General features: G+C 62.7%; 2 protein-coding genes and 1 long non-coding RNA gene across 4 annotated transcripts; 2 read left to right on the forward strand and 1 right to left on the reverse strand.

Moving 5' to 3' along the window:
- The first annotated feature begins 1,890 nt into the window (after positions 1-1,890).
- On the forward strand, positions 1,891-4,561 carry LOC116568675. Its single transcript, XR_004276723.1, has 3 exons — positions 1,891-3,083; positions 3,319-3,405; positions 4,025-4,561. It is a non-coding gene; the product is annotated as an uncharacterized LOC116568675 (long non-coding RNA).
- A 5,144-nt stretch (positions 4,562-9,705) lies between these two features.
- Positions 9,706-15,477, forward strand: FSTL3 (follistatin like 3). 2 transcript variants are annotated; one of them, XM_032304259.1, is made up of 5 exons: positions 9,706-9,907; positions 11,129-11,395; positions 13,381-13,596; positions 14,008-14,235; positions 14,326-15,477. In XM_032304259.1, exons 1-5 carry the CDS (start codon positions 9,805-9,807, stop codon positions 14,379-14,381), a joined length of 870 nt encoding a protein of 289 aa, XP_032160150.1. In that variant the 5' UTR covers positions 9,706-9,804; the 3' UTR covers positions 14,382-15,477. The 2 variants fall into 2 exon arrangements, with proteins under 2 accessions (XP_032160150.1, XP_032160158.1); XM_032304267.1 differs by having other exon boundaries at positions 9,713-9,907; positions 11,210-11,395.
- Positions 15,478-15,924: 447 nt separating this feature from the next.
- PRSS57 (serine protease 57) lies at positions 15,925-20,378 on the reverse strand. The gene is made up of 5 exons (XM_032304275.1): positions 20,146-20,378; positions 19,740-19,893; positions 19,315-19,459; positions 17,417-17,680; positions 15,925-16,333 (listed from the first exon to the last, which is right to left on the reverse strand). Exons 1-5 carry the CDS (start codon positions 20,222-20,224, stop codon positions 16,112-16,114), a joined length of 864 nt encoding a protein of 287 aa, XP_032160166.1. The 5' UTR covers positions 20,225-20,378; the 3' UTR covers positions 15,925-16,111.
- Between the last annotated feature and the right edge of the window lie 893 nt (positions 20,379-21,271).

A 21,271-nucleotide genomic window follows, 5' to 3' on the forward strand; every position in this document is an offset into this window, starting at 1 on the left:
CGGGGGCCGCCGAGGGACAAACTCAGCGCGGGCGCCTTTCGCGCGGGGCTCCGGGCGGCCTCGACGACCAGGGGCGGGGGCCCGGGGCGGGGGCTCGGGAGGGGCGGGCGCCGAGTCTCCGTGGCAACCCGGATCGGGGAGCGGCTGGGGGCGAGGCCCGGCTGTGAGCCGCGAGGAGGCCGAGGGGCGGGCCATGCCTGGGGTGGGGTCGAGCCCCTGCGCTCCGGAACGGGCCGTCGCTTTCACTCCCCTAGTGGCGTCTCCCACCGCCGCGCCCGCCCTTCTGTCCCCTCGCCGTGCTCGCTGGTGCGGGGTGCCGGGCGCGCTCCCACCTCCGGCCCTTTGCACTGGCTGTGCCCCTTGGCGGGAGCACCCCAGACACCGGCGTGGCTTTCTTCTCGCTTTTCTCCAGTCTTTGCTCAAATTATCACCTGCCGGGATGCCTTTCTCAATAGCACTTCTTTCCACCTGATAAACTGTAGGGCCGGCTCCACAGAAGGGACGCCTGTGTCTCGTTCCCAGATGGCCTCAGGACAGCGCCTGGTGCACAGGTATTCCATAAACACTCGTGCCCTGAATGCAGAGGACAGGCCAGTTCCGGGGTCGAAGGAGGACCGCCTCCGTGCCACAGTGTGACCCACGGGATCAGGGAGTCAGGCCCGCCAGGGATGGCCTTGTTTCTGAAAACGAAGGAAGCCTAACCCCCCCGCCCCCCGCACCATCCCACAAAATAAGTCAGCCAAACATTCACTGTCACCCAGCACAGGCCGGGGTCGATTCTGAGGTTACGTCCAGCCCAATCATGCATTTATTGATGTATCCACTCAACAGAACATTCACCGAGCACCTGCTGCGCGCCGGACCTTGTGATGCCTCCGGGAACACAACGTGGACAGACAGTGAAAATGGCTCCGTGGCTCCAGGAGACACTGCAGTCCCATGAGACTGGGCCAGGGGCTAGGTTCCTGGGGTGGTGCTGGCCCTGCCTTGGAAGACAGACAGGGTTTCCTAGGGGAAACCAATCCTAGGGGATTTGGGCCAGGGCTTTGAGGAGCGAATAGGAGTAGGTTGGAGTTGGGCTTCCCACAAAAGCACTGGAACCAAAACGGAGCCTATGTATAAAGGATCTTGAATGGCAAGAGGCTAGGGACAAGGACTTGTCTGCCAGCCAGTCTTGTCCCCCTCAAGGTCGAGGGGTGATTGCAAGGCAGGCATTCCTGCTCTGACTGATGAAGTCCCAGAACCTAAGTCAGGTTCGGTGGGGTGAGGAGGTTCGGAGCCGACGACTAAAGAAAGAATTCTTAAGACGTCATTGGTGCAAAATGGTGGTTTATTAAAGCACGGGGACAGGGCCCGTGGGCAGGCAGAGATGCGGCCGCCCCGGGTTGTGAAGGTGGGCATGTTATATACCCCACGGTTGGGTAGGTGAGGACAAAGGGGTGTTCAGAAGGGCTATTGGGGCAAAGAATACTATCAGGATATTGAAGGCTTAGTTGTTATCGAGTAAAGACAATTGGAAGTCTGGTGGAATGTTCCATTCCTGCTATCAAGCATCCTTGTTAATAAGATTTAGGTTTAGAAGAAATTTAACTTTATTTACTTTTCCTTCTACCTCCGCCTCCTTCCGTTTCTCATGGAGGGGAGGGTAACATTAGGGCTATTGATAAGGTAACTTCTTTGTTGTAAATCTCAAGGATATTTGCAAACCAAGGGAGACTCCTACCTTGCAGGACTGTGATCTCTGCAAGTTAACTATTTATCGTTTTATGGCGGTCAGGGGTGCCTGAGGAATGCTACACATATGGAGGGGAGCGGATGAAAGGGGGGGGGGTGCAAGGCGCCAGCTTTTGCTTTGTTCTCAGGCAGCCTCCTGCTCCCTCATCATGACCACTGGAGTGCATGCTGGTCCCATCACTGGGAATCCAGGAAACCCCAGGTCCAGGGAAGGGCAGTTTGCTTCCGGCTTCTCATGCCCAGGCCTAGCTCATTTCACTCTGCAAACACGTTCATGCTTTCATTCTGCGGAAGTCTATGAGGTATCGCCCAAGAGGCCTCAGAACCAGCAGGCCTGTGTTCTAGAACCGCCAAGCATTGCTGGCTGTGCGGCTCGAGGTGGGTCACTTCATTCTCGGTACAGATAGCACAACCTGCCTCGGGGTTCTGGGGCTGCATGAGGCTTGGAGGACACAGGGGTACCCATGGCGCCTCCCGGGTCCTCATGGGACCTTGCTGCCTGCCCTGAGTTCATCTGTCCCTAGCCCACCCCTCCCAGCCCAGCCTCACTGGTTCCCTTGGGTGGGCCCAGCTGCAGCCCACCTCAGGACCCTTGTCTGGTCATGCCCTCTGCTGGGAGTGCCCTTCCCACTGTCCCTTCTCTTTCCTTGCTTCTCCGGAGGCTGCCCCAACCCCTTCCTGAGAGGGTCCCCTCCCATACTGCACCCTGATGCCAGCACCCCCTTTCCTTCTCCTGGAGCCATCCCCTACAGCAATCCGGGAGTAGCAACGACATTGCCCTAAACCTGAGACCACGGCTCAGCCTAAGTCAGTGTCCCACAGATTCTTGAATACATGAATAATTAGTGAGTCCCTGCTGGGTGCCGGCCCCAGGAACAGGAAGCAGGATTTTGTATATCCTAAGACCAGGAGCTCAGTAAGCAGGGTGCTGGGTTGGGAGGTGGGGAGGGTGGAGCTGAAGTTCAATCTTCTAGCAAGCACGACAACGTGAGGGCAATTGAGAACCCCCCCCCACCTTACATTTGAGACTGAGGGCGCACATGAGTTCATGCAGCGAGGCCAGGAGTCGAGCCCCAATCATTGGGCCTCTGTGTCCTCTGCATGGGCCCCTGCCTGCGGGCTACCCTGGAACTGGGGCATTGGAATGCCGGCTCAGGCAATGTCTGCGTATAACCCCATGGCTCTGGGGTTCTGGGGCCCTCAGGTACCCATTTGTGGCCGGGTGGCTGCCATGCTGCTGATGGGACAGATGGGAGGGTGCTCTGATGGCCTGGCACAATGAAACACAGGGGACTCCTGATGGATTTCCCAGCATTTCCTTGTAAGGTCTTGGACTGTGGATTATGGAGGTAGGTGGCACCTGGGCCCTACAGAGTCCCCCAGGACAGGGCCATGCCTCCCCCCTCTGACTTCCCACAACACAGTTGTGCTCCCCTCTTAGACACTACAGGACAAGGACAGACATCCCCTCCAACAGTCTTCCATCCCTAAAACGGGTCTCCCTCCTGCCTCCCCGGCAGTTGCCTCTGTAAAGGGCATAGGTCTCGTCACTAGACCTTTGTGTGTGCACTCCCCTCTGCCTAGAGCATCCTCTCCTTCCGCTGCCCCAGGCTGAGTCAGGAGCCTCATGGCAGGAGCAGTCAACAACCATCGGAGCTTCCCTCTGGGCAGGTGACTCTGGCTCTTTCTGGGTTTCCTCCTGTCCCCTGGGACACAATAGCTTTCACCTCTGAGAGGGGACGATTCAGGGGGTAAGGCCTCTCCTAACCCTCTTCCAGGGTCAGCTTTTTTTTCCGGCTTTGGAGTGGGTTTTGATTTTGGGTGAGTGACCATGTTCAGAGCTTTTTTCTAGCTATTTAACTTTCCATGTGAGTGTTAGGACCTCCTCTCTGGTGGGACGATTCCGTGTAAGTTAGGACTGGAGCGGCACTCAACTTGTTGAGCTGGTAGCATTCGAGGCCCTGTCCTGGCCCCGGGAAGGCGGGGGTAGGGGTGCTCAGGTACTCGCCTACTGAGGTGCAAATCAAGCCTCAGAGGCCCTGGGGGGGGGTTGGGGCCAGAGCAAGGGATTACCCACATTGCAGGCAAGAGACTAAGGCACTGAGCAGGCAGGCCACTGTCCCACTGGGCAACATTCCTCCAGGCCAACAGGCGACTTTTGCAGTTTTGGGGGTTTTCTTTTTAATCTTTTATTTGTAGTTTTTCAGTTATGTCTTTTTATCCTTTACATTTATATTTGTTGGTCTGTATTTTTTATTTCTATTTTTTCATATGATTCATACACACCCAGGGGTACCTCCTCTACCTGAACCAACAGCACTTTACCAAACGGGGTGATCAGCACCAAAGACCCGAAGCCCAGGCCCATCTGCAGCCTCATCCACGCTGGCTGCTCACCTCCACGGTTTGGTCTCGGTTCCGCATCCCGCTGGGACATTCCTTGGCCGTGCCCTTGACACAGCGGCACGGGCTCGGATCAGGCCAACGGAGCGCTCAGGCTTCCTCTTTGCGCTCCCCGTGCGGTCGCCGGGGCAAACACAGAGGGTGGGCCGGGAGGGCTAACGGATGCATGAATGAGAGGAGCAGGGGACGAGGTCGCCGCCTGCGGGAGGTGGGGCCACGGGAAAAGCACCGACGGGGGAGACCGCGCGGCGGAGGGCGGCGCGCTGTCCCGTCCCGCGTGGGACCTCACTGTGCGGAGCCAGCCGCCTGGCCACGGGCTTGCGCTCGTGGCTCACGCCACCCCGTGAACAGTGCCCGGCCGCCGGGGCGGGACTGCGTCCACGGTCCCCCTCTCGCAGGGGGCCCAGGGTGACAGCTTCCGGGCCGGGTCGGGGGTCCCCCCACCCCCGCTTCCCTGGCGGCGGCGGGGCCAGTAGTGCCCTGCTCACCGCGACCCCCGACACTCGCGCTGTCGGCCGCAGAGGCCGCCGCAGACTCGGGATCTCCAGCGCCGCGAGCAAACGCGGCGGCGCGGCTGGACGCGCCCTAATTTGTCAGAGCAGCGAACTGGACACTGATACACCCCGCTTCCGCCGGTCACGTGCGCCCTCGCTCCGCCCGCGGTCCCCCAGGCCCCGCCCCAGCAGGCTCTCTCCCACCGTTGGCCAGAGCTGGGTCACATGGTCGCCTCTAAGCCAACGGCTAGCGAGGGGAGTGGCTGACACTACGTCGATTCGTTCGGCCTATCAGCTTTCGCCTTTGGCCTGGGGGTGGGCCCTATCGTCCACCGCAAAGAACACTGCCTGCGCAGAATCTGTTCCCTTTTCAGGGAGGCGGGGGGCCTGGGGGCGGCGGGGGCGGCGGGGGCGGCGGGGGCGGCGGGGGCGGCGGGGGCGGGGGGCCTGGGGGCGGCGGGGGCGGCGTGGAGGAGTCGCGGCCGCGGGCCTTGGCTGAGCGGAAAGGGCCTGGAACCCGGCTGGAAAGCCAAGTCTTCGTCTGAGGGCCGCGGGGCGCCGCGCGGGGCGTCGGGGCGGGGGGGCAGCCCCAGGAAGGCGCTGACCAGGCCCGGCTCCGACCGGGCTCTCCGGGAGCGGCCGCCACGCGCGAGGCTTCGGTGGCTGCCGTGGCTGTCCGCCTCACACGCCCGGTGAGAGAGCCCGCCAGGCTCTGCTTGCCAGAGCCCTGACCGTGGCCGGTCCTCGTGCACAGCCCGCAGACCTTTCGTGGATGAGGGGTCTGTCGCAGGCCCTCTTCCGACGGAGGACGGTGGGACGAGGTGACCCTGAGAGTTCTGGGGTTACATCTTGGAGGCAAAGATGGGCACTTCGTGTGGGTGACTCCTACAGCCCCTGCGGATCCGCAGCTCTGGGTCCTAAAGGCTCGACTTGAATAAAATGTCAGCGGGCTTAGTGAAAGCTGGTTTTGTTCGCTGCAAGTGACGGACACTCGGCTTAAATGGACTTCATCTTGGGGTGGAGGAATTCAGGCACAGCGGGATCCAGGACTTCCAACCACAGTACAGGGAATTTCTGCTGCCCCTCTTGGCTCAGTGTCCCGCTGGCCTGGCTTCTCCCTGGCCCTTAGTAGGAGCCACCAGCAGCTCCAGGCTCACACCCCTCCAGCTCAGGCAGGAAGTGAGTATCTCCCAGAAAAAAAAAAACTCAGACTTGACTCCTCCTGGTTTGCTGAATGCTAGATGACCCTAATTGGTTCATCCTGGGTTGCTGCCCACTCCAGGGATCCTTCGGGTTGGGAGCACAGGAGGTGATTACTCCAAGGAAAATCTGGTGCTGGGACCAGAAGAGGGGCCATGCCAGCCGCAAGTCTGGGGGCTGGCCATCATTGTCCAGTCCGGAATAGGAGGGCCTTGCCCCACAGCTCAGCGCATGGGTCCTAGAATCTTGCTTATCTGGTACTGATGCCATGCCCCAAAACGGGGGCGCTTTGTGATGGCCAGAAAGTCACTTTCCTTCCTCCACCCTCTGTATAATGGAAGCCTATCTCACGGCATCATGGTGAGTGGCAAAGAAAACTCATCAGGCATCTCCCCTGGACAAACACCTATCTGCTAACCATTAAGTATCTGTACACACATGTCCGCCCCTGCTGTGCACCATGCACTGTCCCTAGCATCCTGGCTGGAATTGGCAGTAACGGGATTTGTGCCCATTTTACAGATGAGAAAATGGGGCACAGAGAGGTCCCACGTGGTCTGGCCAAGGTGCACGTCCTGTACCAGGCTTCCACCAGAAGGGTCCTTCTCCCTGCGGGCCCAGGGTCACCTCCTTGCAGGCCCCACAGCCTTGCTGCTCCCAGGGCCTCTGCTCTGCCACCTGCCTTCATGCTTGTGTTCACTCCCTTGTTTGTCTCCAGCCGACAGGGACCCTATCGCTGTGGCACTAGGCCCAATGTAGACAGCCTGCCTACTGCTGCTGTGACAAATTGCCCCCTACTTGGCAACTTAACACAACACAACTTTTCATCTTCTCACTCTGGAGGTCAGGAGTCCAACATGGGTCTCACTGAACTAAAATCCAGGTATTGGTACAGTCTAATTCCTTCTGGAGTCTCAGGGGTGGGGGCATCTGGTCTTGCTTTTCCAGCTTCTACTCGTTAAATTCTCTGAAGATTTTCTCATTTTGAGAGCAAGAAGGAGAGTGCACAATTCCGGGGAGAAGAGGGGGAGGGAGAGAGAGAACCCAGGCTGACTCCTCACCGAGCGTGGAGCCCAACACACGGCTCGATCCCAGGACCCTGAGATCATGACCTGGGCCAAAGGCAGCCACTTAACCCACTGAGCCCCCCAGACACCCCAGCAAGCGCCCTCCTTCTGCCCATCACCCACCACCTCCCTCCATCAACTCTCACTTTGTTCTCTACAGTTAAGAGTCTCTTAGGGGCACCTGGCTGGCTCAGTCTGTAGAGCGTGCAACTCTTGGTCTCAGGGTTCTGAGTTCAAGTCCCATGTTGGGCATGGAGTCTACCGAAAACAGGAAAAAAAAAAAAGTAATGGTTTGCGATTGTGTGGTATTTGTCCTTCTCTGACTGACTGACGCTTTTCCAGCTTCTGGAGGCTACTCACATTCCTGGGTTCGAGGCCCCTCCCTCTTTGTCCATGGCCGGCGACGGCAGGTCACATGCATCTCTTTGACCACAGAGGGAAATGGTCTCTGCTTTTGATGACCCTCTGATTCCACTGGGCCCACCTGTGCCATCCAGGACCCTCTCCCCAACCCAACGTTTGAGGCGGGCTTTGTCTTACCATAGCAGGAACCACTTCAGTCCCTGTCCCCCTTGCCTCACCATTGTCCAGTCTAGTGTGATTTAAATGTCCTCCTCCTCTAAGAAGCCAGCCTTGACCTCCCCAGTCCGCACCGGGCCTAGCGCCCGCCATCAGAACTCTGATCGCTCTGGATGGTCATGGCCTGTTTTCTGTGGGGTCTGGAGGAGTGAAGCCTAGGGCCGTGGGGAGTCCTGGTGGATGTCTGAGCTGGGGAGGAGCCTTATGGTAGACACCTGTGGTAGGAAGTGGGCTGCCGAGGATGAGGCTGAGGCCAGTTCAGGGTGGAGAGAAGGGCATGAAAATAGGGCTCCTCAGTGAGGGCCAGTGACTTGCTTGAGGTCACCTAGCACATGGCCTCTGGGTTGGGGAGACATGCCAGGTCAGGTGGGGGCAGCAGCTGCTGGCAACCACTCTCAGTTCAGAGCCCACGCCAGGCTGACAATAACCCTTTGGTACCACCCAGGCTGGGGCAGCTGAGCCATGGCAGGGTCAGGTCTCGGCCAAGGTCGCAGTGTCTGGCTCTGGCACACCCTTGATGAGAACATCAGGTCCCATCCTTGCCCCACTCCCCAGCCAGGGGAGAATCCCCTCACACAGAGGTCAAGGACAGGCGAGATGGCTGGTGTCCTCCCTCAGTGCCACGGGACAGGAGCGTGGCCCCTGGCCGCTGGTGGGGGCCCATGGGGCAAGTTGAGCTGCTGACATGGAGGAAGGGGTCCCGGCGTGGCATACTCGGTGGCAGATCGCAGGCATGTGGGAGGTCTGGAATCTTTGGCTTCCACACCTGGGGCCGGGGGCGGGGAGGGGTGATGCAGCAACAGCAGGTCACTGCCCTTGAAAGACCCCATCGCTCTCATCCTTTTTATGTTCCTGAAAGCACTGCCACTCTGCAAAGTTATCTATTAACTTGTTCGTCTATGTATTTTGTTTTTCCGGCCCTTACAAACCGCGGGCTTGGGGGCGCCTGGGTGGCTCAGCGGGTTAAAGCCTCTGCCTTCGGCTCGGGTCATGATCCCAGGGTCCTGGGATCGAGCCCCATATCGGGTTCTCTGCTCAGCTGGGAGCCTGCTTCCCCCTCTCTCTCTGCCTGCCTCTCTGCCTACTTGTGATCTCTGTCTGTCAAATCAATCAATCAATCAATCAATCTTACAAATCGCGGGCTGGGTGATGACGAGACTGGGTCAGCCTTGGTCACTCTGGTACCCCAGCACCCCCAACAATCCTTGCCCTAGGAGATTGTCTTGATTTCTTACAAATTCAATCGGAGAGGGGCTGTCCAGGACCCATGAACATGTGGAGAGGGCCCTGACCATTTGGGGGCAGGGAGACCCACAGATAGGAGGGATGAACTCCCGAAGAGGAGGAACATGCGGCTGACCCGACCCCCAGTGCATTCAGTTCTTTCCAGGACCATGCTGGTGTCTGGCGTCACTGTCACAAATTGTGGAAAGGCTGGGAGTCCCGGAGGCCGAGGGCTCCAGATACAAGGAGCACAGGACCTGAGGAGAGGAAAAAACCCGAAGCCAATAAGGACTTTCCGATGTGGCCTGGGCGAACGACGTGCAAATGTCTGGGGGTGGGGGTGGGGGTTGGTGCCATCTCCCAAAGACCAGGCTTTGGGGGGGGGGCACACTCTGCAAGTCCCGCCTACAGCTCCCGTGTGTCCCCGACGTCGGGGCCATTTGTGACTCTGGGTCTCCTGCTGCCGCACCCCGCACCCCGCACCCCTCCGTCTCCGCGGCCAGCCAGCCCCCGCCCACCCGTGCCTGCTCGCACACCAGCCGAGCCCACGGGCTCCAGCCGCCAGGGGCCCGGGGGCGTGAGTGGGTGGGTGTTGCTGCGGCTGAGGTCTCTGGAGTGTGTGGGCGCCTAGGGCCGGGGAGGAGGTTGGGGGCCCAGATCGCGCCTGGGCCGCATGAGCGACGGCTCGCAAACCACGACGTGATACACGGATCCGCAGACCCGCTCCCCGCGGCACTCCAGCCTCAGCCACAGCCCTCCGGCTGAAGACACCCCCCCCCCCAAACGCAGCGTGAGCCCCGGAAATCACGGTCTGGCCCCACTGGCACTGGCCGCAGGGACACCTTCCCCGAGCCTCGGGCTCCCGGGGCTGACCCCCGCCCCACCCCCGCAGCTGCCCTCGGGGTGGCCAGGCCCAGCCCATGCACACACCGGGCGCGACACGGCCTCGCGCCCCGCCCCGGCCCGGCCCCGCCCCGCCCGCAGCCCGCGGGACCTTTATAGGGAGCGCCCGGCCGCCGCGCGCTGGGAAGTCGGTGCCGCCGCCCTCCCAGCCGCCCGCCCGCGCGTCCGACGCGGGGGCCGCCGCCGTCTCTGCGTCCGCCATGCGTCCCGGGACGCCGGGGCCACTGTGGCCACTGCCCTGGGGGGCCCTGGCTTGGGCCGTGGGCTTCGTGGGCTCCGTGGGCTCGGGGGACCCCGCGCCCGGTGAGTGGGGCGGCCGGAAGGGGCGGGCGGGGTGGGCCACCCACGTGGGCCTGCCCCGGAATGCGGGCCTTGGGGGAGATGTCGGGGGGCGCGGCGTTGGTGGCAGCCGGTGATGGGAGGCCTCCTCAGGTTCAGTCTGGGAGGGCTTGGGGCTCCCCTCCCCCAGCCCCAAAGGGCCTGAAGAAGGGTCACCACGAGGTCAGCAGATGTGGCTCTTTCACAATGGCCAAGAGGAGTAGTCCCAATGACTGCTGACATTTATTGGGTGCTGTGTCTAACCGTCCGAGAATGCATACGATAGCCCAACTGTGCGTGTAGCTCATTATGCCCATTTCCCAGATGGGGAAACTGAGGTGCAGGGTCACCCAGCTTAAAAGTGGCAAACTCAGGACTTGAACCTGAACCGCTTGAGTCCTGAAGACCCGGAGAGGTGGGGCTGGGTGGCTGGACCCAGGACTTCCACCTGAGGTCTCATATCTTCCCCAGGTTGGGCTGTTGGAGTCCCATAGCAGCCACTTGTTGGGGGATGCTGGGCAAGGAACAGCCCCAGTCCTGGCCTCAGTTTCTCGTTTTGTAAGATGGGTGCCAAGGTGATGAGCTCCCAGAGCGGGTCCGTGTAGGGCGCTCAGCGCAGCGCCTGGGAACCAGTGAGCTCTCTGGGCTGGGGGCTGTGGCCTCTCCTGCCCCCGTTTAGAGTGCAGAAACTGAGGGCTCTCTGCCTGTCCACCCCAGCCAGCAGCCCCACCCCAGCCCCGCTCGAAGGGGAGAGCTGAGCCCCCTCCCCGAAGGCCGTGTCCCCAGGGAGATGGTGAGCTCATGCAAGGGGAATGTTCCCAAGTCGGAGTGAGTAAGAGGCGGGCCAGGCGAGGGGGGGCTGCCAGGCGAGGGGGGCTCTGCGTGCCCTCGGGTGCTGTCTAGACAGAGGGCAGAGGCGGAGAGGCGGCTGCAGGGCCCACTGACCCTGACACGTCCAGCTCTGGGCGTTTGGCTGGTTGGGCAGGATGCCAGGCCTGGGCCTGGGGGCCTGGAGTGACAAAAGGTGGGAAGAGCTTCCCACCACGAGTTGGGGTTGTGTGGGGGGTGGAGCTCCGAGAAGACAGGGAATCCCAGAAGGACCCCGAGCTGAGCTGGCATGGGAGCACCCGTGCAGCTCTCTGGCCCTCCTTCCCAGCTTGGGAGCCAATCATCCCTCTGCAGTTACTGAGCACCAACTGTATGCAGCCCCCAGGGCCGGGAGCTGGGTGTTGGGAGTGGTGCAGGAGGGCAACCCTGGTGTGGCAGTGACCGCCCTGCGGTGCACAGGTGGCGTGTGCTGGCTGCAGCAGGGTCGAGAGGCCACGTGCAGCCTGGTGCTGAAGACCGATGTCAGCCAAGCGGAGTGCTGTGCCTCCAGCAGCATTGACACCGCCTGGTCCAACTTCACTCACCCGGGGAACAAGATCAGCCTCCTGGGCTTCCTGGGCCTCGTCCACTGCCTCCCCTGCAAAGGTGAGACCATGGGCGTCAGCCACAGGTCAGGGTTACTGGGGGAGAACTGGGAATGAGCTCCCCATCTCAAGGGTATGCAGAAGGAGGCTGAGTGTTTGTGGAGGGAATCCAGGGTTCAGAGAGAGGCTGGGGACTCTCTCCGGCATCAGCCTCCATCCTCTGAGGACTCAGGAAGAAACTCTGAGGGCTCCCCAGCCTCGTTTCCAGCCTGCCGGGGTGAGCTTTCCTTCCCGCACCCCACCTGGGAGAAATGCACTGGACTCACACCTGACTCCAGGGACAGTGGGCTTTCCCGACTGGCCGCTTGGCTCTGTCGCCTTGTCCCCCAGTCAGTGTTCCCAACATTTCATCTGCCCGTAGCCCCCGAGATTCCAAGGATCTGTGCTGGGACGAGAGATGTGTGTTTAACAAGCATGCGCCTTCTGGCCCATGTTCTGAGAAGTGTTCTCGGCTGCCTCCTCCATCAGACTAGGAACTCTTTGACGGCCGAATGCATGAATGAGCCAAGACACGTGCCTGGCCTTGGAGAGGGGCTGGGGGCCCTCCCGGGCCTGTGGTCTGGGCCGGACATGCAGGGGCCCAGAGGGGGTGTGGGGGCATGGCTTGAAGGAGGTGGGCATTAGTATCAGGGTGCTGGGGCGTCATGAGGAGCTTGCCAGCTGGAGACAGTATGGGACCGGGCGCTAGTGGGTGGGGCCGGTGCAGGGAGGCTGCAGCTGGGGGCCCAGCGGAGAGCCCAGTTGGCCACTGGGATGTGCCTAGTCTGATCAGTCTGGCTGGGTGGTCTTGGACTCACCGCCATTTGCCCTGGCTCCCTCCAGAACCGCTGCTGGGCTCTGGGAAGAGGACCCAGCGGCGGTTCTGGAGGGAGCACAGACTTAAAAAATGGCCGGGCCTGGGCACAAGGTCCAGGTCACCCCGCCCCCCCATCTCATCTGGCCTTGGGGGAGGCGACTCAGTTCTCCCACTTCCGTTCCTGCTTGTGGAGCCACCCAGGGGGAGTGTTTCCAGATGTGTGTGTGGGCAAGCCGTGTGGGAGGTGCCCAGGTGCGGCCCACATGCCCTGGCAGGGGTGACATGGGGGCGCCAGCACACACGCTCATTTTATGCGCGCGCTTCCCCAGTCAGCCTCACTTTACACACGGGGAAACTGAGGCTGCGCTCAAGAGCTGGAGTCTGCCCTCCAGGACCACAAGCAACAGAACTGGGGGGGCGGGGCCCATCTGGGGTCTGGAGTTTTCCTTTGGAGGAGCCCTTGGCTCGCGTCCACCCACAGCTGTGACGGGGCCTCAGTTTCTCCCTTTTGTAAAATGCTGACAACACGGCATCACCTCGTGGGGGGTGCCTGGGAGGGCCTGTAAGGGGAGCCGCCCATCAGTGGGGCTGGGGCCTGTTTCCCTGACTGAGAATTGGGGGAGGGCAGGGGTAACCCCTGGTTCATCAGGCCCGGGATGTGGGAAGCCCCCTCCCCAGGAAATGAGCCTCAGGGTCCAGTGCCAACGCCCCGCCCTCCCCGACGCCTCCTCCGGGTTGGTCCTGGCGGGCCCGGGGAACGGACGCTGCCCGTCCTCCCCAGACCCGCGCATGGACCCGGCGGGGCCCCCCGTCCGCTGACGCAGCCGGGGCCCCCGCCTGCCGTCCCTTCCCGGCGCGTAGATCAGGGAACAGGCGCCAGCCCGAGCGGGTGGCCCAGCTGCGGAGCGCGAGCGGGACCGGGCCCTGGAGGCTCGTTCCCGAACCCCCCGATTCCGGGCAGACAGCCCCCCCCCGCCCCGTTCCCGCCCACTCTGAGCCCCGCCTCCAGAGCCCCAGCCTCGACTCCCGCCCCATCCGGCCCGGGGCTGATCTCGGCACCCACACTCCGAGCCAGCCGCCCTCGCCTGTGCTCCCCGGCTGCGGCCCGGACCCCGCTCCGCGCGGCCTCCGCGGCCCTCCGGCCTCGGCCACGCGCCCCCTTCCCACGCGCGCGTGCCCTGTGTCCGCAGATTCGTGCGAGGGCGTGGAGTGCGGCCCCGGCAAGGCGTGCCGCATGCAGGGGGGCCGCCCGCGCTGCGAGTGCGCGCCCGACTGCGCGGGGCTCCCGGCGCGCCTGCAGGTCTGCGGCTCGGACGGCGCCACCTACCGCGACGAGTGCGAGCTGCGCGCCGCGCGCTGCCGCGGCCACCCGGACCTGCGCGTCATGTACCCGGGACGCTGCCGCAGTACGTGGGGGCGGGGCCGGGCCGGGGCGGGGCCGGCGGGCGGGCGGGGCCGGCGGGCGGGGCCGGCGGGCGGGGCCGGCGGGCGGGGCGGGGCCGGAGCGCGGGGCGGGGCCTAATAACTGGCCTCCAGGGAGGGCGCCTCTGGATTGGGTCAGCTGTGGGTCGCTGGAATGAGGAAAACCGGGGTGCGGTTTTGGAAGGGGAGGTCTGGGGCTCACGTGGGGTGGAAGATAGGAGTGCGAGACTCGGGGCGGGGCTGCGGATGCGGCCAGAGGGGCGGGGCTCGGGTGTGGCCGGAGTGAGGGCGAGGCGCGCGGAAGGGGTGTGGCTTTCGCTCGGGGGCGGGGCCTGGGGTGGAGCCTGCCTGCGGCCCGCCAGCGCCCCTGACCCGCCCCCGCGCCCCGCTCGCAGAGTCGTGCGCGCACGTCCTGTGCCCGCGGCCGCAGTCGTGCGTGGTGGACCAGACGGGCAGTGCTCACTGCGTGGTGTGTCGCGCGGCGCCCTGTCCCGCGCCCTCCAGCCCCGGCCAGGAGCTCTGCGGCAACAACAACGTCACCTACATGTCCTCGTGCCACCTCCGCCAGGCCACCTGCTTCCTGGGCCGCTCTATCGGCGTGCGCCACCCGGGCAGCTGTGCAGGTGCGGCGCGGAGCGGGGAGCGGCGGCGGGGTCCAGCGTCCCGCCCCTCTCCGCGCCCCCATTTCTCTTTTCTTCCCCCCCGCTCTGCAGGCGCCCCTGGGCCGTCAGACGCAGAGTCGGAGGAGGAGGAGGAGAACTTCGTGTGAGCCTGTGGGGTCGACTTGGGCCTGGCGTTCAAGGCCTCTCCGCTTTATTTATTGCCGCAGCCGAGTCTAATTTATGTCCCATGGACGCTCCCCAGAGCCTGGGCCGGGAGCCCCCTGACGATACTTTGGAAGGATTGGGGGAGGAGGCCTGGGGCTGTGGCTCGGAGCTGCCCAGGAGGACCCCCGCTGCTTCTGCTCTAGGGGATAACTTAATTATCGCTGCCTCGGAGAGGGCTGAAGAAGCTCCCCAGCCTTCTAGACTACAGACTGGGACTAAGGCCTGGGTGTGTAAGTGAGTCTCGAACCTGCCCAGGCCTCAGACAGGCCGAGGAAGCAGCCATCGTCCCCAGCCAGCTCGAGGACGCCAGGGCTACCTGCCGTCCTGCCCTTGTTTCCCGAGTATGTCCTGTGGTGGCCCCTTAGGAAAGCCCAGTTTGTCCCCTGGACGGGGTGAGGGGAGGGGCCGCCATCTGTGTCTCCTGACACTGGCCTTGAGCCAGAGCGTTATGTCCAGTGGTGCCCAGTGCACTTAGGGCAGGACCCCGTGGGCACAGGAGCCCCTGCTCACCCAGAGGCCCTGGGGTGGGGTGTGTGTGCCAGGACCCACTCCGTGCCCTGCCTCCTGGAGCTGCATGTCTGAGCGGCACACTAGTTTTGGCAGTCCCATCCGCAGATGACGTCTGGATCGGAACCCCTGGTCCCATGAGACTGGTCCCGGCGGAGCCTCTGCCCAGTGCCCAGCTGGCCCCTCCTCACCCTGCAGTCGGCTCGGGAGTCTTGACACCAGCCAGGTGCTGGCCTTGGGTAGAGTCTCTGCCTTCTGTCTGGGCTGTTGCTGGGTAATCCCACCCCGTGTCTGTATGGGGGCCAGAGGCTCAGGCCACACATCAGGAGCCCCCAGCACGCAAGAGCACAGCTCCAAGTTTGGCGGGGAGACACACAGGGCCAGCTGTGCTCACCCTCCCCCAGCCCCTCAGAAGTGCCTTACCTGTGACCCTGAGAAGTGCCCTTGGGCTCCCGACAAGGCCAGGGTGCGTTCACCAGCCTGGGGTTCTGCCTCACCAAAGAAATAAAGATTCCACTCCAGAGTGTCCAAGCCTTGGTTTGCTCCCTCCCTCTGTCTTCCCCCTCCCCCCGCCTCTGTGTAGTGGGTCACCACCCAGGCACCTGGGGTGCTGTTAGGGTGGTGAGTGGGGGAGACCCCTCCTGTCTCTGGGCCTCAGTGTGTACGTCTGGGCCATGGACAGCCGCCAGGGAGACAGCTGAGGACAATGATGTGTGGACCTGGGGGGCAGGGGAGGAAGCCTTTCTAGGGCAGGAGATGAAAGAGGGATCAAGGTGGCTGCGGTTAGCTGAGGGCTGAAGGACGTCCACGTTGGGGGCACTGCGTGGGCAGAGGCCAGGAGGCTGATGAGGGGCCTGGGTCCTGAAGCGAGTGGCCCCAGGTCACTCAGGGAGGCAGTGGCAAAGCCAGACCCTCAGCCACGGTGAGGCACAAGAGAAGCTCGAAGGAGTGGACGCACCCTGGAGATGAGTCGTCCCGTCTGGTTATTCGGTTAACGTTTTATTTGGTCATTTGGCCCTTTGCGTTTGGCACGGATGCCGTCTCCTGCCCCACCCCAACCCCATACCCACCAGGCTTCCCCGGGGCCTGTGGGGGCCTGTGGATGACCTGCCAGGCCATGGGGTTTCTGGGGAAGGAGCTGTCGCAGTCATTCGCCATCCCGTCTCTATCCCCAGTGCTGTTGTGGTTCTGGTGGCTGCTCAGGGACCCAGTGGTCCTGGGCAGGGGGCTGGGCCGGGGGCCTTCGAACCACATCCCATATCCAGCTCACAAAGGCAGACACCTGTGTGTACACATCGGGGGTCTTGCGGTCGCCACACCAGAGTCCGGAGAAAGAGACAAGGCCATGGGCCCGGTTCCTGCACACCAGGGGCCCCCCAGAGTCGGCCTGAGGGGTTGGAGGAAAGGCAAGATCAGGTCTATCTCTAGGCCTCTTTCCCTGAAGGGGCTTCTATGCGCAAATCTGACCAGGACCCTCCCTGCCTCGAGATCTTCCATGGCCGCCTCGCGCTCTTCCAGCAGGAACCACACTCGCGGCCTTCAGGGGCCGTGGGCGTCCCGCTCTCACCCACCTGTCTACCCTCCTGTCCCTGGGTTTGGCTCCACCGGCCTCACAGGCTGTTCCTAAAGTAAACCAAGCTTGCTCCGGTCTCTAGGCTGTTTCCATACCCTTGAGACTCGTTACTGTCCCCACCCGACGCTGCTGGTGTAACGATACAAGTCTGTGGAAATTTGTGCAGTAGGTGACCAGCACTGCTGTACATGGCAGCCCTGAGATGGGTCTCTCTGTCTGGCATACCTTCCCTCAGATCTCCTTAAGACTCCTTCAAATCTCAGCTCAAAGGGTGCTCCCCTCAGAGAAGCCTCCCTGAACACTCACCCTAAAATTCCCGCCTTCTGCCCTCCGTCCCCTCTCCAGTCCCATCACCCTAACTGTAATCTAGAACCAGCTCTGATGCTATGAAGGAGGTACTACTAGTGTGGCAGTTTTACAGATGGAAAAAGGTCCAGAGAAGTGAGGTGACTTTTCCAAGGCCACACACCTGGGAAGTGGCACAGTCTGGATTTGGATCCAGAGTCTGTGTTTTGAATCATTATACTCTTCGCCTGGAATAAAAAATCCTCCAGGTTGAGTTTCTCCCTCAGCTTCAGGGCCAGGGCTGTCCTTAGTCTACACAGGGTCTCAGGAGCAGGGACTGCTTGATTGCAATGTGTACTGCCCCGCTACTGAACACTGCTTATGGATACACAAATCTGTGGCTCTCTGTGCAGTGTACAACCTGCACGGCTGTACATGACAGCCCTGTGACCTTGGAAAATTATTTGTCCTTCCAGGGTGTCAGGTGGTCTCAACTGGTCTCAAAGGTGAGCTGGGACTTAGTTCCCAAGCCTCTGCCCACCTCTAGCCCTCTCTGTAGGCCTCATCCTTTTCCCCATACCCTAGGCAGGCAGGGTGGAGACAGTATCTTACTGAGCAGAAGCCACGCCGCCGGCGGTCCCCACTTTGGGTGCAGAGCATGGCAGGGCTCAGCTGGCCCCTCCAAGAGCTGTTGCAGATGTCCAGGCTCAGCACGCGGACCTCAGCCTCCATCAGCCCGGGCGGCAGGTCCTCAAAGTCTGATACGGAGCCCCAGCCCGCCACCTGGCACCGTGCCCCAGCCTTGAGTGGCCTGGCGTCTCTCCGCGGCAGCTTCAGCAGCCCCACTGCGGGACCCAGGACAGCAGAGGCGTTCAGCTGCAGAGAAACCTCTGAGTTAAGGGTTACCCCCAACCACCCATCAGTGTCCCTGCCTCAGTTTACCCATCATGACACCTGGTCTCTTCTTGGCCTCAAGGACGGAAATGAGTAGCAGCCATCACCAGGCCGTCAGGAGGCCCTTCCCATCATGCCTCACCCTCTCGGACCAGGACACTGGCCTCCCCCACAGCTGGAAAGAAGTGCTCTGCTAACCAGCATCTCCCCTGCTTGGAAGGCCTCCTGTGGCTCCCTGTTGTTCTTGGGACAATACCTCTTGGCTCACCATTGGGCCCTCCCCTCCAGGCAGAATGAATTTCCGGCAGGTCCCTGGTCCCGCCCCACCCCACCCCCTGCCCCACCCCTGGGTGGGGAACACCTTTCCTCTCCACCTTTCAGGTCTCAGCTTAGATGTTACCTCCTCAAGGGAGACTTCCTAGACTCCCAGGATAGGACGGAGCCTCCTCTGGTCTCCCCTGTGCCCCGTCAGGGCCCTTTGACTCAGCTGCCACCCTGTTGGACCAGAGGCTCTAAGGGGAGAAGCCCTGGGGCTGTTTGTTCACAGCTTTAACCCCAGTGCCCAGCACACGTCGGGGCGCTCAATCAGTGTTTATGGAATGAATGACTTGGGCCCCCAGTTTTGGTCCTCACTCCCTAGCCTTAGCCGTGCCGCTGACCGTACCCCAGCTTCAGTTTCCCCCGCTGCATAATAGGATGGGTGAGCTGTGGATTCCAGGTTTGGGGTTTCACAGATGAGCAAATCCACATGCGAGGTTTGCCGCTGACACATGCTGCCCCTTCTCCTTTTGCCAAGAGAACCCGGCACCCCAAGACCTGGTGTTCCCAGGGGCCTGTTTCTGTGGTGCTGAGTGTCCCTTGGTTTTGACTTTTCTCCACATTGGAGAGCAGGTTTGAAGTGTTTTCCCTTTAAGTTTCCTGGGGTGCCTGGAATTGAATTTGGGCACCTGAGTGGGAGATACGGGGGTGGCCCCCAAGCAGGAGGGGGCCATGGGGACGCCAAAGGGATGCAGGCTGTGTTGGCAGGGAGGGAAGCCCACATTTATGGGAGGAGCTTCTTCCTGCCCAGAAAACCCACAAGGGGCCTGGGGGGGAAGGGGTCGGAGTATCTGTTGCCACAGAGTCTCATCTCTTCTGAATGTCCAGGCCTCCTGTGGGCCGCAAATGGCCACGAGGGAGATAAAAACCTCTGTCCTCCAAGTCTGGAGGTGGAGGCAGTGACCCAAGAGCTTTGGGCCAGAAGGAAGGGGTGGGGAGACGGTGGGGGCAGGGGCAGCTTGCAGAGGGGCCCTCCTGAGAAGGGGGCACTCGAGCAGACTTGAGAGAGTTGAGAGGAGAGAGCCAGGCGGTGTCTGTGGGAGCAGTGACGTGGAGGGAGCCACGGCCTGTGCAAAGCCCCGGGGGTTTGAGCATGCGGAGATGCCGACTGCTCAGTCCGCCCCGGGTGGGGCTCTGCGGGGAGGCAGCGGGAGGCTCGGAGGGCAGAGGAGGGATGTGACCTGACTTGGGTGCTCATGGGGTCCTTCTGGCTGGTTTTCGAACGTAGCCATTGGGCCATCATGGGGGAGGCCTGGGTCAGGCCAGACCAGAGTCCAGCGCCCCCCGCCCCAGCTCACCAGCAGCAGACAGATGTCATTGGCGTGGATGTCGGGCTGGTAGTCCGGGTGCCTGATGACGGCAGAGATGCCAAGCACTTGCTGTGTAGGCTCCGGGGCACGCAGGACGTGAGCCCCCAGCACCACCAGGCCCGTGCGGGGGTCCCTGCGGGGCAGGAGGCTTGAGAGCGAGACCGGGGCCTCGGTGGCCCCTGGGACTCTGACCAGAGCCCCGCGATCGCCACCCTGCTCGTCTCCATGCCCCCTGCAGTCACGGCGCTCACAAATCGTGGGGCAGTGACATGCGTTGGCATCAGAACGAGGTGCTGGGGTGGACACCGGGCTGTGGTCCTCACACCCCGAGCCCCCCCTGCCGCACCCCCGCCATCAGGTGAGCTGCCCCCCCGCGGTGGAGGTGGGGGCAGGGTCCCCCCTTGTGGGCTCACCTGTGGCTGAAGCAGTGGGCTGCGGAGACCACCCAGCGGGCTCGCAGCAGGAAGCCCCCACAGTGGTGCTGGCCCTCAAATTGCACAGACACCATGTAAGGCCGGGAGTGGGGCGTCACTTCGTGACCCCCAATGATCCGGGCGCCCCAGGAGCCTGCAGGCGGGGCAGGACTGCATCAGGATGGGGCAGGGGTAGGGGTGGTGGGAATGGACAGCTGGGGCCCTGCTGGAGTGGGGGGCGGTGGGGGCCAGCGGGTCGAGATGGGCAGGGGCAGGGAGCCTGGGGAAGGTCCCCAAGCATGCTGGGAGGGGTCTGGACCCCAGAAAGCCCGGGACTGGGCCTCCACCCCCGCCCGCGGCCCCAAAGACAAGCGGGGCCACGACCCAGCCGGTCAGGGGCTCTCACCTGCGGGCCTCGGAGGCAGCGTGAGGACCACGGCCACGGTCAGCAGCAGGCGACCCCACTCCCCTGCCCTGGGGCCCATGGTAAACGCAGGCCCACGGCTCCTTCCAGAGCTCAGCAAGACACGGCCCCCACCCTCACCAACGGCCCGGGAAGGGGGAACCTGGCTGTGGCCTGTGGTCAGAGGTCTGCCAGGCCCTGCCAGCAACGCCCAGTTCTGCCCTGCTGCTTCCGAGAAGCCACAGGAGGTCAGGAAACAGGGCAGCGAGGGGAAGAGCAGGTGGCTCGAGGGGCTGCCTGCCGGGGACAAACCCGGCTCTGTGGGGTCCTGTGACCCCAGCGGTCGCTCACCCTCTGTGCCTCACTTCGCCCAGCAGAGCCGTGCCCACGGCTGCCTCCCGGGGTGTCAGTGAACGGGGTCTGGCCTCCACACTGCCTGGCCCCCCATCGGCAGCCCCACACAGACCTCGGGGCCTGTGACTGTTGCTGTCGGGTAGCATTTATCAAGTGCTGACGGTATACCAGCCTGGGGCAGGAGCCTGCAGTGGAACTGTGACAGGGACACAGCCCCTGCCCCACGGTGCTGATGTTCTGCAGGGACACGGGGTGTGGGCTGGTGATCTGGGGTCACGGCTAATGCACACTTGAGCCAACTGGAGGACATGGACCCGGACAGGGATCCCCGGCCCACAAGGCAGAGGCTTCTGAGGGCTTGGGAGCCGGGCGCTAGCAGCAGGGCCTGGGGAAGCCTCGGGACACACGTCCCCGGGCAGAGGCTGTGCTGAGACCGGGGCACTGGCCCCGCGGCCCCCACTGGTACTGATCAGCCTGCATGGCGTGGAGGACCCAGCAGAAGAGGGTGGCTGGGGGTCAGGGGTGGGGAAACTGAGGCACGGGGGCCAGTGTTTCCACCTGGAGGGGGTTCCAGGCTCACCCCGTCCACGCCTCCAAGTCCCCAGGGCCAGCACAGGTGCAGAGCACGTCCCTCAGGATGGCCCCCCACCAGACGCTCCACGGGCGTCCGGGCCCCGATGACCATGGATGTGTGCGCTGGCCTCGACCAGTGCTGGGGGGTTGTCGTGGCCTGAGGCACCCTGGGCGTGGGGGTGGGGGTGTCTAGCCTGGCAAG

This window comes from Mustela erminea, chromosome 1 (genome assembly GCF_009829155.1).
Source record: "Mustela erminea isolate mMusErm1 chromosome 1, mMusErm1.Pri, whole genome shotgun sequence".
NCBI lineage: Eukaryota > Metazoa > Chordata > Mammalia > Carnivora > Mustelidae > Mustela > Mustela erminea.

What these genes read in the sequence shown, in the direction of transcription:
- PRSS57 (XM_032304275.1), bottom strand. Translation starts at nt 20,224, where the DNA reads ATGGGCCCCAGGGCAGGGGAGTGGGGTCGCCTGCTGCTGACCGTGGCC. An exon ending in GCCCACTGCTTCAGCCACAG is followed by an intron (nt 19,460 to 19,739) that starts GTGAGCCCACAA and finishes CCTGCCCCGCAG; the next exon opens with GGACCCCCGCACGGGCCTGG. An exon ending in ATGACATCTGTCTGCTGCTG is followed by an intron (nt 17,681 to 19,314) that starts GTGAGCTGGGGC and finishes GTTTCTCTGCAG; the next exon opens with CTGAACGCCTCTGCTGTCCT.
- FSTL3 (XM_032304259.1), top strand. Translation starts at nt 9,805, where the DNA reads ATGCGTCCCGGGACGCCGGGGCCACTGTGGCCACTGCCCTGGGGGGCC. An exon ending in CCACTGCCTCCCCTGCAAAG is followed by an intron (nt 11,396 to 13,380) that starts GTGAGACCATGG and finishes CTGTGTCCGCAG; the next exon opens with ATTCGTGCGAGGGCGTGGAG. An exon ending in CCACCCGGGCAGCTGTGCAG is followed by an intron (nt 14,236 to 14,325) that starts GTGCGGCGCGGA and finishes CCCGCTCTGCAG; the next exon opens with GCGCCCCTGGGCCGTCAGAC.